Below are 17500 nucleotides of genomic sequence, written 5' to 3'. Positions count from 1 at the left end.
CCGCCCCACTCCCCTCCCCTCTCTCTCTCTTCTCCCCTTCCTTCTTTATACATCCCCTTGATCCTCTACTTCCCTCTCCTCTCCTCTCCTCGCCTCTCCTCTCCTCTCCTCTCCTCTCCCCTCATCTCCTCTCTTTCTCTCTCTCTCCTCCTCTCCTCCTCTATTCTCCTCTCATTCTCTCTACCCTTCCCTCCTCCCCCTCAGAGAAGAGAAGAGAAGAGAAGAGAAGAGAAGAGAAGAGAAGAGAAGAGAAATCTTCAGAAAATTGCTTTTTGGGGTCTAAGACTGCCTTTGCATAAATCAAATTATTTCCTGAACATAACGATAATAAGAAGTGAAGACGGCACAAAAGTCAAACAGCTGAAGATTAGATTAAAATGTCCGACAGTCCACAAGTCCATTTTTTTAAGATCATCAGCTCAATTAGAACACGTGAGACCTTCCTGCTGTGTTCGGTCGTCAGCGGCGTTTGAGCTTTAGTTGACTTTACGTTTTGAACTCGATCCCCTGATGATGACTTTCATATTTATATCTACTCATTGTTCTGTCTTTTTTAAGTCGTGTTAATTGAGAGATAAGTGTTGGAGCCACGTTGGTCAAAAGTCTCTGCAGTCCAGATAAATAGATCTAATTTACTAACGACTTCCTGTGGCGCTCTGAGGGCAAAAATAACCAACGAGGACTCGTGTCTGGGGACAAATGAACTAATCCTTCAATTTAAAGACTTAAAGGCCAAATTAAACCAGTGTAATGGACAGAAAGACAAAACCTGGAAAGAAAGAGAACAGAAGAACATCTCCAGGACCTTGACATCAAGCACAAACAAACAAACAAACAAACAAATAAATAAATAAATAAATAAATAAATAAATAAAATTCATTCATTCGTTCATTTTCTACCGCTTATCCAAACTACCTCAGGTCACGGGGAGCCTGTGCCTATCTCAGGCGTCATCGGGCATCGAGGCAGGATACACCCTGGACGGAGTGCCAACCCATCACAGGGCGCACACACACTCTCATTCACTCACACACACACTCACACACTACGGACAATTTTCCAGAGATTTTCCTATCAACCTACCATGCATGTCTTTGGACCGGAGGAGGAAACCGGAGTACCCGGAGGAAACCCCTGAGGCACGGGGAGAACATGCAAAATCCACACACACAAGGCGGAGGTGGGAATCGAACCCCCGACCCTGGAGGTATGAGGCGAACGTGCTAACCACTAAGTCACCGTGCCCCCACCCCCAAAAAATAAAATTATTTTTATACAGAATCATACGGTTACAATAATGTTCTTTGGATGGTACAATAACGTCTGCTAATATCTATTGTTTATGGAATGCTCATAAATAGTGAATGAAAGGAGAACAGAAAGACTAGCAGGTATTTGGAGGAACAATACACCCCCCCCCCCCCCCGACCACAGTGTTAAAGGATAAACACATTTCTACTGTCGACTCGTTCACACCGAGATTCCTGCAGTCCTCGTTTTTCAGCAAACCCTCAATCAATCACACGCTTCCTGATCGATGCTCCTGTCACGGCGTAATTCGGAGTAAATAAAAAAAATACTCCATAAACAGTCGCCGCACGCCGACGCCGGTATTTGCATACGCTGTATTGACAGCTGTTATCAATGTGTTCGAAAATATTCATCATTAAAGTAATTAAATATTTCTCCGTGTTAATAAATCACACGCTTCCAGCCTGCTGCTTTTTTCTTTCTTTTTTCTTCCTCTTTCAGTTTTACCCACTTTCACTTATGTCTGTTTATAAAGCTTCATAAAGCTCCATAGTGGTTTGGATCAATGTTGTACTTCGAAGATCATGCGTACTGTACCGACGTATATAGAGTGGAAATAATACATAAGGCATTATAACTGTGTAATACAGCATACATAACACCTGTAAGTCTGTATAAATGGTCATAAGTACCTATATGTATACTTAGAAGCGTAATACCTAAATGACATAGCTGTACTCGTTGCAAATAAAGTGTTTGTGTTCGGTTTTATCCGTGAAGATTGTTTTGCTTCACTCCTCCACTTAATCTCAGATGATTCGTTAGAGCTTTATAAAGTCTTTTACATACATAAATAATTAATTTTGCTGTTGGTTCAGAATCAGAGCAGTCGAGACCTTGACAGACTCCGTTGTGGAAGTTCTGGGATTTGAACCTTCTGTTCTCTTGGCAAAAGTTCTCGATTGCTGTTCTGAAATATTCTGCTCTGGTTTTAAGAGCTGCAGGTCATTATGGGCTTAGAAAGAATTGGCCATAACGTTAAAACCACATTGTTGTATGGATCCCCTTGTGCCACCAAAACTGGTCTGATATGTCGAGGAGTCCACCAGACCTCTGAAGGTGTGCTGTGATATCTGTCAGGAGATCTGATCCCATGTCCTGTACATCTTAAGGTCTTCCATGGATTGGATTTGTTTGTCCAGGAAGACCACAGATACTCAACTGGACTGAAATCTGGAGGCCAAATCGACACCTTTGTCATGTTCCTCAAACCGTTCCTGAGCAGTATTTGCAGTGTTGTATGGAGCATCATCCTACTAAAAGACGACACCGCCATTAGGATATGCACCTTTACCATGAAGATGTCTAGGACCCACAGTCAAAGATCCAAAGATCATCATACTACCATTACCGGTTCTCCCCATCTTGGTGACCTCTCTTCATCGTATTAGTGATTCATCAGACCAGACCTCCTTCTGGTCCGGTTCTGATGCCGACTGTAGATGTTTTGTACAGAAGGTGTACAGTGGTGTACAGAAGTCAGCATCATACAGAGCAGCCTGTGAAGCTCAGTGGGTTGTGGAACAATTCTGTCAGAGCCAACGTTCACTTTTTCAGCAATTTCAGCATTTCAAAAGATCTTCTGTATCTTCTGGATCAGACCAAATGCACTAGCCTTCATGCATCAATGAGCCTCGGGCATCCGTAACCCTGTTCTTCCTTGGAGCACGTTTTGCTTGGGAATAACTATCACATACCCTGAAAACCGTACTGTGTGTGTGTGTGTGTGTGTGTGTGTGTGTGTGTGTGTGTGTGTGTGTGTGTGTGTGTGTGTGGTTTTGCATGTATATGATGTATTGCTCTTGGATCTACACTACATTTCTGTTGCAAGCGGTATTATAGAGAAAGGAAGACATTACTGATGTGACATCAATCTGCCTACTTTGTGTGTGTGTGTGTGTGTGTGTGTGTGTGTGTGTGTGTGTGTGTGTGTGTGTGTGTGTGTGTGTGTGTGTGTGTGTGTGTGTGTGTAAAATGCTGCCACTTTAATATCCAACAACCGTCTCATGCAATCTTGTTCTCTTTTTTATGGGCAATGTTTACGAAAGTGACAAAAATGCTACATCTCCTTCATCTGATGGCTATAAAGGCTGACATGTAATACAAAATAACAAAGAGTCAATAGAAGACGATGTCATAAATGTAGGACACGGATTATGGAGCATTTTTTTGTTTATAATCTGCCCCTGGGTCAAATCAATGATGATGGAGGAGGAGGAGGAGGAGGAGGAGGAGGGATGTAATGAATGTAAGGTAAAGCTACCTTTACTGCGGCGTCTCCCTATGCGGTGCTCCGTGTAGAATTTCAGCTGATTCTCATCATCCGCGTCAGAGCTCGAGCACTCCTGATGGCCGAACACACCACCTGGTCAGGAAAAGGAGATTTAAAATGACTTTATAATAATAATAATAATAATAATAATAATAATAATAATAATAATAATAATAATAATAATAATAATTAACTTATCATGCTTTAACCTCTCTCAGGTCAGAGGTAAAGACCTGTTCATAACCAGGACACAGAGATCAGTTTCTGTCTATCTGGATGTCGAGGACTGGGAAAGTTAATGAGCGGATGAGAAGCTACACCTTCTTCACTGGGGATGAAAGATAGACCACACCTCTTTTCCTTCCTGGTGAATGAATAAAACGAAGTCTCGACTCATTCTAAGAGACATGATAGAGATGTCACTCCTTCTTAATGGGGCTGAAATATAGAAAGGCCACGCCCCCTTCAGTCCTTCACCGAATTCACTGAGTTTGAGAGACCACGCCTCTGTCTACGGAGCTGTTAGATACAGAGGCCACACCCTCTTCAGTAGAACTGAGAGAGAGAGAAGCCACACCCTCTTCAGTATGACCACACCCCCTTCAATCCTTAGGGGCCACGTCCCCTTCAATCCTCAGAGACTGACGGTTTGAGAGGCCAGGAGGACAGAACAGGACAAAGGAAAAGATGAAAGGAGGAGAGACAAGAAAGCAGAAGAAAGAACAAAGCAGGGAAGCTAGAACAAGAGATGAAGAACGATGGACAGGGGAGATGAAAAGATAGTAGAAAATAGAAATTAAAGACCGGACAGAAGACAGAAAACGAGAGGACAGGAGGGGGCATGAAAGGTAGAACAGGAAAGCAGGCAAGAGAGAGGCCAGGAAAGGTACTGAGCAGAAGAACATACTGTATTAGGGGAAACAGAGACGAATAGAGAAGAAGAGACAAAAGAGGAGAGCAGAATGGGCATAAAGGGACATGGCACAGAGGACAGGACAGGATGCAGCAGAATAATGGACAGGAAATGAGTCATGAGAGAACAGAAGAGATGGGCTAAGAGCAGAAAAGAGGACAAGAGAAAAGACACAATAGATGCAAGCGGGAGAAGGGACAAGATGAGAAGGACAGGGGACATGGAGGAGACAGTAGGAGGTCATGAGCTTGATCTATAAACAAACTAAATTCACACCTCAGCCACACCCTCTCATTTACATAAAGGTAGTGTTGCATCACTTGGCCACACCCCTTCCCTATTTCTAAGCTGTCTCTCAGCCTCCTATAGCTATAAATCACTCCTCTTATGAAAAATGAATAACTTCTTCCTGCATTCTCATTTAAAAATGGCCGCACGCTTAAAAATTCAGGTTGAAATTTGAGTTTCGATGCAGGATTAGCATTCGCACAAAAATAACCCCGACGCTCTCCCATTACTATCGCATATCTCTTTACAATGCTAGTCATACCGCCTCGGCTCTGCGGGTCTCCAGACTTCAGATGTCAGAGGAGTGTTTGCAGTCAGCACAGCACCGTGTTGGAAATCCTTGAGGAGACAAAAAAAAATAAAAAATAGAAGTCTCTCGACTATAAAGCAGTGCCGCAGGAAGGTCGCGGCTGAGGGTTTGAATGTCACTTGCAGCCATTTGTCTTTCCCGAGGCCTGCCCAAGGGACCAGGACTCCTCTCCAAACCCACTCCAGCTGAAGTGAGCCAAGAGGAGCAGCTTTGTACTGACTGATGTCAACGATACACTCGTCTAATATTAGCCGAGTCAAATGTGGATTTCATTCCACCGCTGATGAGCTTATCTCAAAACCTTCTCCGTTTACCAGAAAGTCGGGGTAGGTTCGTGGGTGGAAGTGGGCGTGGCTTCCTCGGGTGATCGGTACATATCACGCGGTTCGAAACACCTACACAACTGATTCTCGATGACTCCGGATTCAGATTTGATCTGCTGTTTCTATTCGATGGGGGCAGAGACTATTTTTAGGTATTCTCAGAGCTGGCAGATTTCTTCCGTGTGTAAATGCCAAGCAGCAGCATAGAACGTGGAAAGATTGGCAGGTCTGAGTTTATAAAAAGGAAATCATATTCTACATCCTACAAACTAGATAACAGTCGAGCGCAAGACTCCGTGTGTGTGTGTGTGTGTGTGTGTGTGTGTGTGTGTGTGTGTGTGTGTGTGTGTGTGTGTGAACTAAATGAAGTTACAATTATAACATTTACACTGAACATCATTTACTAGCCTGGTTGAATAATTAATTAATTAATTCATTCATTCATTCATTCATTCATTCATTCATCTTCTACCGCTTATCCGAACTTCTCGGGTCACGGGGAGCCTGTGCCTATCTCAGGCGTCATCGGGCATCGAGGCAGGATACACCCTGGACGGAGTGCCAACCCATCACAGGGCACACACACACTCTCATTCACTCACACACTCACACACTACGGACAATTTTCCAGAGATACCAATCAACCTACCATGCATGTCTTTGGACCGGGGGAGGAAACCGGAGTACCCGGAGGAAACCCCCGAGGCACGGGGAGAACATGCAAACTCCACACACACAAGGCGGAGGCGGGAATCGAACCCCCAACCCTGGAGGTGTGAGGCGAACATGCTAGCCACTAAGCCACCGTGCCCCCCCTGTTGACTAAATTACTTAAAAAAAAAAAAAAAAAAACTATTCTATTTGAGGCGGGTTCGATTTCAAGCCGAATATCTGACCGCAGTCGTTTTTTTTTCACCGAACTGTTGCGTTGTAATATCGACGTATGGTTAGATCTATTCTTATCCTTCATATATGCAAGAACTTTACCTTTCCTGAACTGCTAGATAAAAAGTGGTGATGTTAAAGCGATGAAAGTAAATAAATATATAAATAAATAAGAGACCGGGTTCTTAAAGCAAATGAACAGAAGGAAAGCTATGAAATGAAAAAAAAAAAACAACAACAATATTAGCATACAGGATGGAGGTGATGGATGAAGGGCCTTTTCATTATTTATTTATTTTTTTCTAAACCCAGTTGGATTATCGAGCGTAGGGAAATTAAAAGAGGCGTTTCACTCGATTGGTTCTCCGGTCTGCGCTCGCCCACTCGAGCGGCCAGAGTTCGGTGAAATCAGGCAGCGGATCAAATGGATGGCGAAGCGCAAAGAATAGAAAGAGAGTAGGAGAAAGTTCAATGAAGCGCTGCGTTAGGGTGAAAAACTGATGAATCTGATTCTATTGCCTGGACAGAGGGACAAGGGAACATGGAAACGTGTAGAGCATCTCATCCAGGCTTTCCATGGATGATGAGGAAAGAGAATAGAAAATAATTCAGCTGTAAATAACTCCAGTGGCCTCTATTACTGACACCGGGCCTCGTTTACGGTCATCGACGGCTAAACGCGTCGATGTCATTGACCACAGAAAACCTCTTTGGAAAGTCTATTAGCTGTTAGATCGTTTGTTTACTCGTTATTGTACACATTATAGAATATTAGCATGAATAATGGCGGAATACTTAAAGATGGTGTTCATAGACCTGCGTAACACCTACATGAACCCTTCATAAGGTCAGTTCGAATTCTTTACATGTGATGTGATGTGATTCTTTACAAGGAACCAAGGAGTTGAGTCAAATGATCTGACTGACTGAAAAGAACCAGAAAGCTGATTCAAATGATCTGAGTCGAAAGATCTGATTCACAAAAAAAAAAAGAAAACAAAATCTGTCTTAGTGAATCGATCTGAAGCACTGAGTCAAATGATATAAATCAAATAATCTGTCTCATTGGCAAAAGCTGGAGAGTTGAGTCGAATCAACCGAGTCAAATGATCTGACTCGCTGAAAAGTGCCAGAGTGCAGAATCAAATGATCCACGTCAAACGATCTGATTCACTAAAACGAGTTGAAATGCTGAGTCAAATGATCCGACTCACTGAAAAACCCGGAGAGCCGAGTCAAATCATCTGAGTCATATGATACCAGTCCAATATTCTGACCCACTAAGAAGAACCTGTGTAAAGCAATCGGACTCGAATTATCTGACTCATTGAAATGGGCCGCAGAGCCGAGCTGAAGCATCTGTGTACAGTAATACAGTCATGGCCAAAATTGTTGGCACCCCTGAAATTTTTATATTGCCCACACCTGTTACTTGCCCCAGGTGAGATTAAAGGAGCATCACCTGCTTGAGACAAACTTATTTATTTACAATTTTGAAAGGGTGCCAATAATTTTGTCCGGCCTATTTTTGGAGTTTTGTGCGAAATTGTGTCAATTTTATTTTTTTTTTGTGCTGTTTTAATTCACATTAAGGAATAAACATGTCTATAGCAAAAGGTGTAATTGCAATACTTTTCTGTGAGAAATACTGTACGTAAAAAACAATTTCAGGGGTGCCAACAATTTTGGCCATGACTGTATAATCCGAGTCATATATTCTGCCCACTAACAAAAGTGCTGAATTAAACAATCTGAGTCACATTATCTGCCTCACTGAAAAGACCTGGCTGGATGAGATAAATGATCCGAAAAGAGTCGGATCTCTAGATCGCACGTTTGTTACGCGTCCTATTGAGACGACAAACGATCGTGGATGGGATAAAGGCTGAGGTTAGTGCAGAATTCTACAGCTTTTAATAAAAGCAAACTCTAAAACACATCGGCGTCACACGTTCACAAAAAAGATTCAAAGAAATAGAGTCGAAATTGAATTTCATAAAGTATTTCGATGATACTTTACGAAAGCGCCGTGATGGACTATTTTTATCAAAACCACTTAGCAATCTAATAGCAAACTAGCAGAGTATTGAGCATGGAGTCAATGCTTCTCAAAGCACTGCTAAAAACATTTTGCGACGTGCTAACTGCTTGAGAAAAAAAGCTGCTTAAGTGCCTCTTGTACCCTCTCATAAGAGTAGGTGGCGCCGAGATCCATTTTTACACAGCGGGAGACATCGAGATCTCTAAGTGCTTTATAATGCACTCAGCTCCAGCTTTTAAATCCCACAGCGCTTCTGCCCATCTTCTTCCATTAGCTAAAAGGAAATTTCAATTTCACCCCCACACACTAAACCCCCCATCCCATGGAGCGCAGGCTCTATAAAAGCATTAATTGTTTAATTGTGAGCGTGTGTGGAATATAGAGTGGATGATATCCTGCCGCTGTGATTAGCACAGGAAGTGTCAGCAGGACACCAGACTTCAGATCCCAGCTCTCCGGAGAGGATCGAGTTTCGTCACCGAGCGCCGGTGCAGCCTGGGAAACTTTTTCATAACTTATAGTTAAAATATTTAACAAAAAGTGTTTTCTAAGATCATGATTTTTCATTCATTCGTTCATTTTCTACCGCTTATCCAAACTTCTCGGGTCACGTGGAGCCTGTGCCTATCTCGGGTGTCATCGGGCATCGAGGCAGGATACACCCTGGACGGAGTGCCACCCCATCCCAGGGCACACACACACTCTCATTCACTCACACACACACTACGGACAATTTTCCAGAGATGCCAATCAACCTACCATGCATGTCTTTGGACCGGGGGAAGAAAACCGGAGTACCCGGAGGAAACCCCCGAGGCACGGGGAGAACATGCAAACTCCACACACACAAGGCGGAGGCGGGAATCGAACCCCCGACCCTGGAGGTGCGCCCCCCCATGATATTTCAGGTCTCCTTAAATACAATTTTATAATTCCTAATTCTAATTTGGCATGTACAAATAAATAAATAAATAAATAAATAAATAAATAAATAAATAAATAAATAAATAAATAGATTTTATTTAATATTAATAAAATCAAATATTTATCATGTTAGTATTATTTAATACATTTAATGTTACAAAATAATTCAGATAAATTTATATTTATATATATATATATATATATATATATATATATATATATATATATATATATATATATATATTATTTAATGTATTATTGATTTCTATTCATATTATTCCACATTTAAATATTTTTTCTATTAAAACATCTCATATTAATATCGTGCGATGCTACTAACGAACTAGAGCACTTTAATTTATGAGCAACGTTAACAAAGGAAACTTCGTTTTATTCTACAAACGATATCATTTTGGTTAAAGGATGACTCGTTTTGTGTTAAATTAAAAACGAATCCGTTTCCAAACCTGCATGTTTACGACCAGTGACCGCTTTTATTCCCAACATGTCAGCCAAAATCGGAGACGGCACGGATTGCGTTAGACAGATAACAACTGAAAACTTTTACTCGGCAAACATATGGGCTTGGAGGTGCGCTCATGGGAATGGTAAAGCCGCATACTGTCCCCACAGAGATCTTCCTCGTCTACGCAGCCTGTGTATTGTTCATTAGGAGTCTAAATCTACTGTGAATCTGCTTTGTGTTGCTGGTTATAAAGCACTACTTCTGAACTCCGGAACCTTAACCTCGGAGCCTCTGCTGCCTATTAGCCTAAAATATTCCCGCGGAGCTAATTTTACTCGTCCGGCTACGCAGCCGGTGCGTATGTAGGCCAGTGGTCCTGGGAATAGCCTACCTGCAGCCAAAAAAATGAATGACTGAGGTATTGGTAAACATCAATTCAAACCCTGTGAGGATTCGCTGCAGGAGCTCAGAAAGACAAAGCCGAGAAACAGAGAGGGAGAAATTTAAATAGAGAGAAAAACAGACCATGTGCCCCGATGCCCCGACGCCCCTGCGCTGAAATTGATTTCCCCCCTGGATGATTAAGAATCTTAATCTCCTGATCAAAGCGTGTAAATCACACAGCAGTAGAAGACCATAAAAAGAGAGAGAGAGAGAGAGAGAGAGAGAGAGAGAGAGAGAGAGAGAGAGAGAGAGAGAGAGAAAGAGAGGAATGCTAGGGTGAGTGTTAGTGTCTAAGCAAACACACTTAAGGACACTTAGAACGGGTCTAAACCTCATCGAATTTCTAGGAATTCTCAACCAGACAAGACATTAGAACTAAACGGTAACACTTAAAGGTGCATAACACCTATACGAACACTTCATAAGGTCAATAGAGCCTGCTTGGCTACTGTATGTTAATGACAAATACACATAGCCTGACTCAAACAACAGGTACTTGTTTAATTACTAACAAAACAGTTGCATTAGACTATGACAGCTCTGTGTACTGCTATGTCATGGTGACATAAGGGTGATGATGTGACAAAGATTTCCAAGACACTTTTGTTTTTAGAGTAAAAATAGACAGCAAATAACGAGCCTGTTAATTAAGGTAAAGAAAATGAAAAGCTGAAATTCTGTAGCATGTTGTAACATTAATAGAACTTCATGACATCTATATGAGCCTGCATAAGATGCATAAGGCTGCTTTTGGATATTTTGATGACTTTAGATCTGACTCTAGTGAGACATCGTTGTCACTTACTCTACTGTATATTACTTAAAAAATAAAGCTTATGACAACTGACTTTGTTTACATCTAATCATAGCGTACATCTGCTATGTCAGAGTGACATAAAGGAGACATGACATGTCAAAGTAAGTTTCTTAATACAAAATGAACAAATGTGCCACTTCTAAAAAACAGCAATTTAAGAACTTGTCACTTGCTGGAAAAAAGACAAGCTGTTATTTAAACTCAGTGTTCATAGAACTACATAACATCTACATAAGAATACATTTGAATTTAATTTGATGCAAACGTGCCACTTATTCACCAAACTACTTACACAGGAATAGTAACTTGTCTGACATTGTAGATCTTGGTACTTTTTGCTACAGTATGTCAGAGTGACAAAGGCTATGATGCGACATTGTTATTTTATTTATAAGCTACATCACCAATATGAGACTCACTACAAGACATGTCAAATGTCTACCCAGATGCAGAGACGGCTGTAACGTAACAATGTCTTAATGTAAAGTGTTATAACCTTAAGCCTCATGTCAAACAAATCAACATGTCGCAGACATTGTAGCAACTTGACATCAAAATTGACAAAAGTCTGATATTTATTTGGAAGTAGCTGTTAATGTGGGTATGTCAGCGGTTAAGTAAAGCTTATGAAGGCCTTATGTAACCCAGTGAACACTAGTCTGGAGTGAAGGTTTATGTGATAATTATAACAATGTCAAGGTGTAAAACAGGAGAGCAGATGGTGTGTGTGTGTGTGTGTGTGTGTGTGTGTGTGTGTGTGTGTGTGTGTGTGTGTGTGTGTGTGTGTGTGTGTGTGTGTGTGTGTGTGTGTTTATGCAAGGGTTTTGAGTACACACACTCAAAATGGTCCTCCTAAGACAACAGCAGCTCTTGTCTAATCTCGCCTGTCTTTGTGAAGGAGCTCTTGGGATCTCCATTAAACAGCTCTGCTACATCCAGGCTTCTCATGCCATGCCCTTAAACTCTACCCTTTCTCCCCAGTGTGTGTACGTGTAGCTGAATGTGTGTGTGTGTGTGTGTGTGTGTGTGTGTGTGTGTGTGTGTGTGTGTGTGTGTGTGTATAGCAGCCACTCTATACACAGACTCAGATCCAGCCTGATTTGCAAATTGCGCTCTCGAGACCGAGACTTGACTGCTAAGTAACCAGCAGCTCGCAGCAGATCAAACACACCGTGCTGGCGATCCTGAGGGGAAAGAAACCTCACTTTTTAACCACACACTCTGATATTAATCCAAAGCTGACAGGTTTTTTTTTTTTTGTTTTTTGGTCTGTCTGAAGCGAGAAGTTAACATTTTTATTTGATGCTTGTTTAATGGAATGAAAATGATGCCTGAAAAGAAAAGTCTTTAAATGACCTGATGAAATTTGAATCATCGAATCATGAGTCATCTGTTCGACAGACGAATCAATGGAATCTGTAACGACAGGTGAAATCGAGTACGCCGGATAAAGTGATGATTTAAAGAACAATAAATGTAGACAGAAGTGATAATCAGCTTTAAAGTATCAGTATCACAATATCAAAGGAATATTAAATATTTATTTGAATCTTTGCCTTCTCTTTATTTGAATATTTTCATATTAATCTAAACTGCGTTTTTAATATCAGATGGTTTGCTGAAAGGAATGTGTGTAAGGCAGTGGCTTAGACACCGCTGAATTTCCAAAGAACAATCTGGCAACCTCAGAGGCACGCACTGACTGTCTGTATATATATATTTTTTTTCTGTATGAACAAAAGCGTAACTTTTAAACCTTTTTATTATGTTCGAGTTCTAATTAACGGTGTTCGAGTTCTGTGGAGTGACATCTTCCTTTAAAACTGACAGAAACGTTGACACGTTTTTCACGTTGTTGTTTCTTTCTTCACGATCTCATCTCACCTAACAGTCACATATCCACACACACACACACACACACACACACAAAGCCTTAGCGCTAACTCTGTAACTAGTACTCTCGTTTAAAAAAAAAAAAAAAAAGCCAAACACCCGTAGCCGTGGGTTCAGCGCTCTTCTCACGTTTTAATTTGATGCCATCTGTTCTTCATGACGACGCCATCGGAGAGATTCGCACTCACCAGAAACGCTATAATATCCATCGGGCATGGAGCAGAAGCATGACCGAGGATGTGTAATGAGGGGCTGATGCTTTGTGTGTAGATGAATTAAAAGTTGGTTGATTTGTTTGTGGTGGATAAAGAAAGCAGTGCTTCACATGAATTAAGAGATAAGAAAGGAATACATGGACTACGCCGGCGTCGATCTGCGCTCGTGTTAGTATTTAACCTTTTTTTTTTTTTATCTCTGAGCTATGATAACGAGAAGTCTATGAGTCCATGGCTGGGAGTCACATCACAGTGTATGTTAAACTCTATATTATTCCTGTACAAAAAAAAAAAAATCCGAACACTAAAATGGCTCATATTCTGAAGCATGGTGGTGGTAGCATGTTTAGCATCACACTTGGATTGCTTTTCTGGTTACTTTGGTCTTTAGCTGCTCAGAGACGCGGTTGTTCTATATTCTTCTTAAATTTTAATAACGGATGTAAAGTTCAGAATGGGGCGCACGGTGGCTTAAGTGTTAGCACGTTCGCCTCATACCTTCAGGGTCGGGGGTTCGATTCCCGTCTCCGCCTTGTGTGTGTGGAGTTTGCATGTTCTCCCCGTGCCTCGGGGGTTTCCTCCGAGTACTCCGGTTTCCTCCCCCGGTGCAAAGACATGCATGGTAGGTTGATTGGCATCTCTGGAAAATTGTCCGTAGTGTGTGAGTGTGTGAGTGAATAAGAGTGTGTGTGCCCTGTGATGGGTTGGCACTCCGTCCAGGGTGTATCCTGCCTCAATGCCCGATGACGCCTCAGAATGTAGCGTGTTCAAAGTGCTAGATTAATGTATGTTCTTTCATGAACAGGTTGTGACACACAATATGGATGGGAGGTGAATACTTTCGCAGCCATTAGAGGTTATCTGCATAACAGCCATGCTGTGAGAACTGATGTATAAACAACATGTGTGTGTGTGTGTGTGTGTGTGTGTGTGTGTGTGTGTGTGTGTGTGTGTGTGTGTGTGTGCTCAGTGACCTCTATTACCTGATGAAAAGGTAAATAACAATTCACTCAAAAGCACAAAATCGATCGCTGTCCGTGGTGCTGAATGAGCACGTGTGTACAAAACCAGGCATATCGAGACCCTGTCAGAGCATTCCCTCGTTCATCAACACACCCAGACAGGAGACGACAAGAAATTATTAAGATCAAAAACAAGTATTCATCCCAAGCAGGAGAAAGCTGTGCATGAACATTCCTCTGAGCAGATGATGATGCTGATGATGATGCTGATGATGATGATGATGATGATGATGATGATGATGATGTGAAATGATAGCATGATGTTGTATGATAACAGGAGATAATCTCTTTCATCACATCTCAGACATCTCTCTCTCTCTCTCTCTCTCTCTCTCTCTCTCTGTCTCTCTCTCTGTCTCTCTCTCTCTGTTTCTCTCTCTCTCTGTCTCTCTCTCTCTCTCTCTCTCTCTCTCTCTCTCTCTCTCTCTGTGTGTTTCTCTCTCTCTCTCTCTCTCTCTCTCTCTCTCTCTCTCTCTCTCTCTCTCTCTCTCATCCAATTTAGTGTGTTACCAGCACACATTTACTCTATTTTTCTCAAAGCTTGAAGAAATAAATTCACACTTCTTGTATCATTTGGACCGCTATCAAATTTCCGAAAGGTTGACGAGACTCATCTAGACAAGCAGAGATATCTTAGTATCCGATTGGTCTGGATAAATAAACAATCTTGTGAAGGAAATCGAATTAATTTGAGCTATAACACATCCACCGTTTGTCACGACTTAAAAACAGAATTCTAATACGGTACGCTGACGTTTCTATAGTAACAGCTGCTTCACACAGACCCCATTAAATAAAACATTTTGTAATCATTGAGATGGTGAAGATTCTGTACGAAAGGTTTGATGAAAACTATCGCTTAAAGTTTCCGACACCTTCTTTCCCTAATTATCTCACACACACACACACACACACACACACACACACACACACACACACACACACACACACACACACACACACACACACACACACACACACACACGTACGTATCTTAGGTCCTGATTAATTGTTCATTTAAGTGAACGAGTGTATTAATGGCCCTACCACACTTTGTGCCTACTTTGCAAGCAGCCACGGTGTTCGCAGCACTGCGGTAAATGTCTGAGTGATGACTGCAAAGACCCATTACAACCAGGATACAACCAGGAAATGACAACAGCCTGTCAGGACAAATCCATCGCGCCTGAACCATGAGCTTGAGGCAGTGTTCTGTTACACCAGTCCTGCTTCTGCACTTTTTATGCTATGTGTGTGTGTGTGTGTGTGTGTGTGTGTGTGTGTGTGTGTGTGAGAGAGAGAGAGAGAGAGAGAGAGAGAGAGAGAGAGAGAGAGAGAAAGAGAGAGTGTGTGGTAATGAAGACGCAGATGTCAGCCTTCTATAGCTGTCAAAGCAACTCTCTCTGACAGGGAAAGGAAAACTGCCTTTTACACAGTGGCTACTTTTAGTCTCAGGCTTGGAATCCTATACCTCATTTATTGTTGAATGACAAGCACAGAGGCCACGCCCCCTACACTGTGACTGACAGGAACAGGGACCACACCTTCACACTGTGATTGGTGTCTCAACACAGACACATCTGCTTCATAACAAGGACTAAAGATGCAGAATCCTTCACTTCACACTTTCACTGTGACTGACAGGCTTCAAGGCCACGCCTCCTACACTGTGACATACAGAGGCCACGCCTCCTACACTGTGACATACAGAGGCCACGCCTCCTACACTGTGACATACAGAGGCCACACCTCCTAGACTGTGACATACAGAGGCCACGCCTCCTACACTGTGACATACAGAGGCCACGCTTCCTACACTGTGACATACAGAGGCCACACCTCCTACACTGTGACATACAGAGGCCACACCTCCTACACTGTGACATACAGAGGCCACGCCTACTACACTGTGACATACAAAGGCCACGCCTCCTACACTGTGACATACAGAGGCCACGCCTACTACACTGTGACAGACAGGAACAGAGGCCACACCTACTACACTGTGACAGACAGGGACAGAGGCCACACCTACTACACTGTGACAGACAGGGACAGAGGCCACACCCATTACACTGTGACAGACAGGATCAGAGGCCATGCCTACTACACTGTGACATACAGAGGCCACACCTACTACACTGTGACAGACAGGTACAGAGGCCACACCCACTAGACTGTGACAGACAGGTACAGAGGCCATGCCTCCTACACTGTGACAGAGAGGTGCAGAGGCCATGCCTTCTACACTGTGACTTACATAGAGGCCACGCCTACTACACTGTGACTTACATAGAGGCCACGCCTACTACACTGTGACTTACATAGAGGCCACGCCTACTACACTGTGACAGACAGGTACAGAGGCCACACCTACTACACTGTGACAGATAGGTACAGAGGCCACTCCCACTAGATTGTGACAGACAGGTACAGAGGCCACGCCCACTAGACTGTGACAGACAGGTACAGAGGCCACGCCTCCTACACTGTGACAGACAGGTACAGAGGCCATGCCTTCTACACTGTGACAGACAGGTACAGAGGCCACGCCTACTACACTGTGACAGATAGGCACAGAGGCCACGCCCACTAGACTGTGACAGACAGGTGCAGAGGCCACGCCCACTAGACTGTGACAGACAGGTACAGAGGCCACACCTACTACACTGTGACAGATAGGCACAGAGGCCACGCCCACTAGACTGTGACAGACAGGTACAGAGGCCACGCCCACTAGACTGTGACAGACAGGTACAGAGGCCACGCCTACTACACTGTGACAGACAGGTACAGAGGCCACGCCTACTACACTGTGACAGACAGGTACAGAGGCCACACCTTCTACACTGTGACTTACATAGAGGCCACACCTACTACACTGTGACAGACAGGTACAGAGGCCACACCTTCTACACTGTGACTTACATAGAGGCCACGCCTACTACACTGTGACAGACAGGTACAGAGGCCACGCCTCCTACACTGTGACTTACATAGAAGCCACGCTTCCTCTACATCTGAAGTCAGAGTCCACACCTACTTCTGTAAAACTGGCAGGTACTGTATACTTGCCACGCCTCCTTCACTGTGACTGACAGGTACAGAAGCCACGCCCCCTTCACTAGGATTCGGGACAGAAAGCTCATCTCCTCTCAGCAGATAAACACTGAACCCGATGCTAACACTTTGAATCTTACAGCCTTTATACAAACTGAAACTGTTTCCCAGAGCAAAAGCACATTACAGAGAAAATAAAGCCAGCAGGTGGTGAAATAAAGAACGCCATCTAAACAAATGTTAGCGCCGGCGCTAATCTCACGCACGGCTGTAATAGACGCCGCACAGCAGGAATCTTATTAGCGAGCCAGTCAT

At 42.9% G+C, this 17500-nt stretch overlaps 1 protein-coding gene across 2 annotated transcripts in view; it reads right to left on the bottom strand.

The window, feature by feature from the left end:
- LOC113636578 (astrotactin-2-like) overlaps positions 1-17500 on the bottom strand; it is a 369910-nt gene that overhangs the window by 183157 nt on the left and 169253 nt on the right. For both annotated transcript variants that reach the window (XM_047809140.1, XM_047809141.1), the window contains one exon: positions 3576-3677. In XM_047809140.1, coding sequence (XP_047665096.1) covers positions 3576-3677 — 102 coding nt within the window. The remainder of the gene's footprint in view (positions 1-3575; positions 3678-17500) is intronic.

Source organism: Tachysurus fulvidraco, chromosome 26, assembly GCF_022655615.1.
Source record: "Tachysurus fulvidraco isolate hzauxx_2018 chromosome 26, HZAU_PFXX_2.0, whole genome shotgun sequence".
Lineage (NCBI taxonomy): Eukaryota > Metazoa > Chordata > Actinopteri > Siluriformes > Bagridae > Tachysurus > Tachysurus fulvidraco.
The sequence above is the reverse complement of the archived record's forward strand: the minus strand, read 5'-3'. Positions and strand labels throughout refer to the sequence as shown.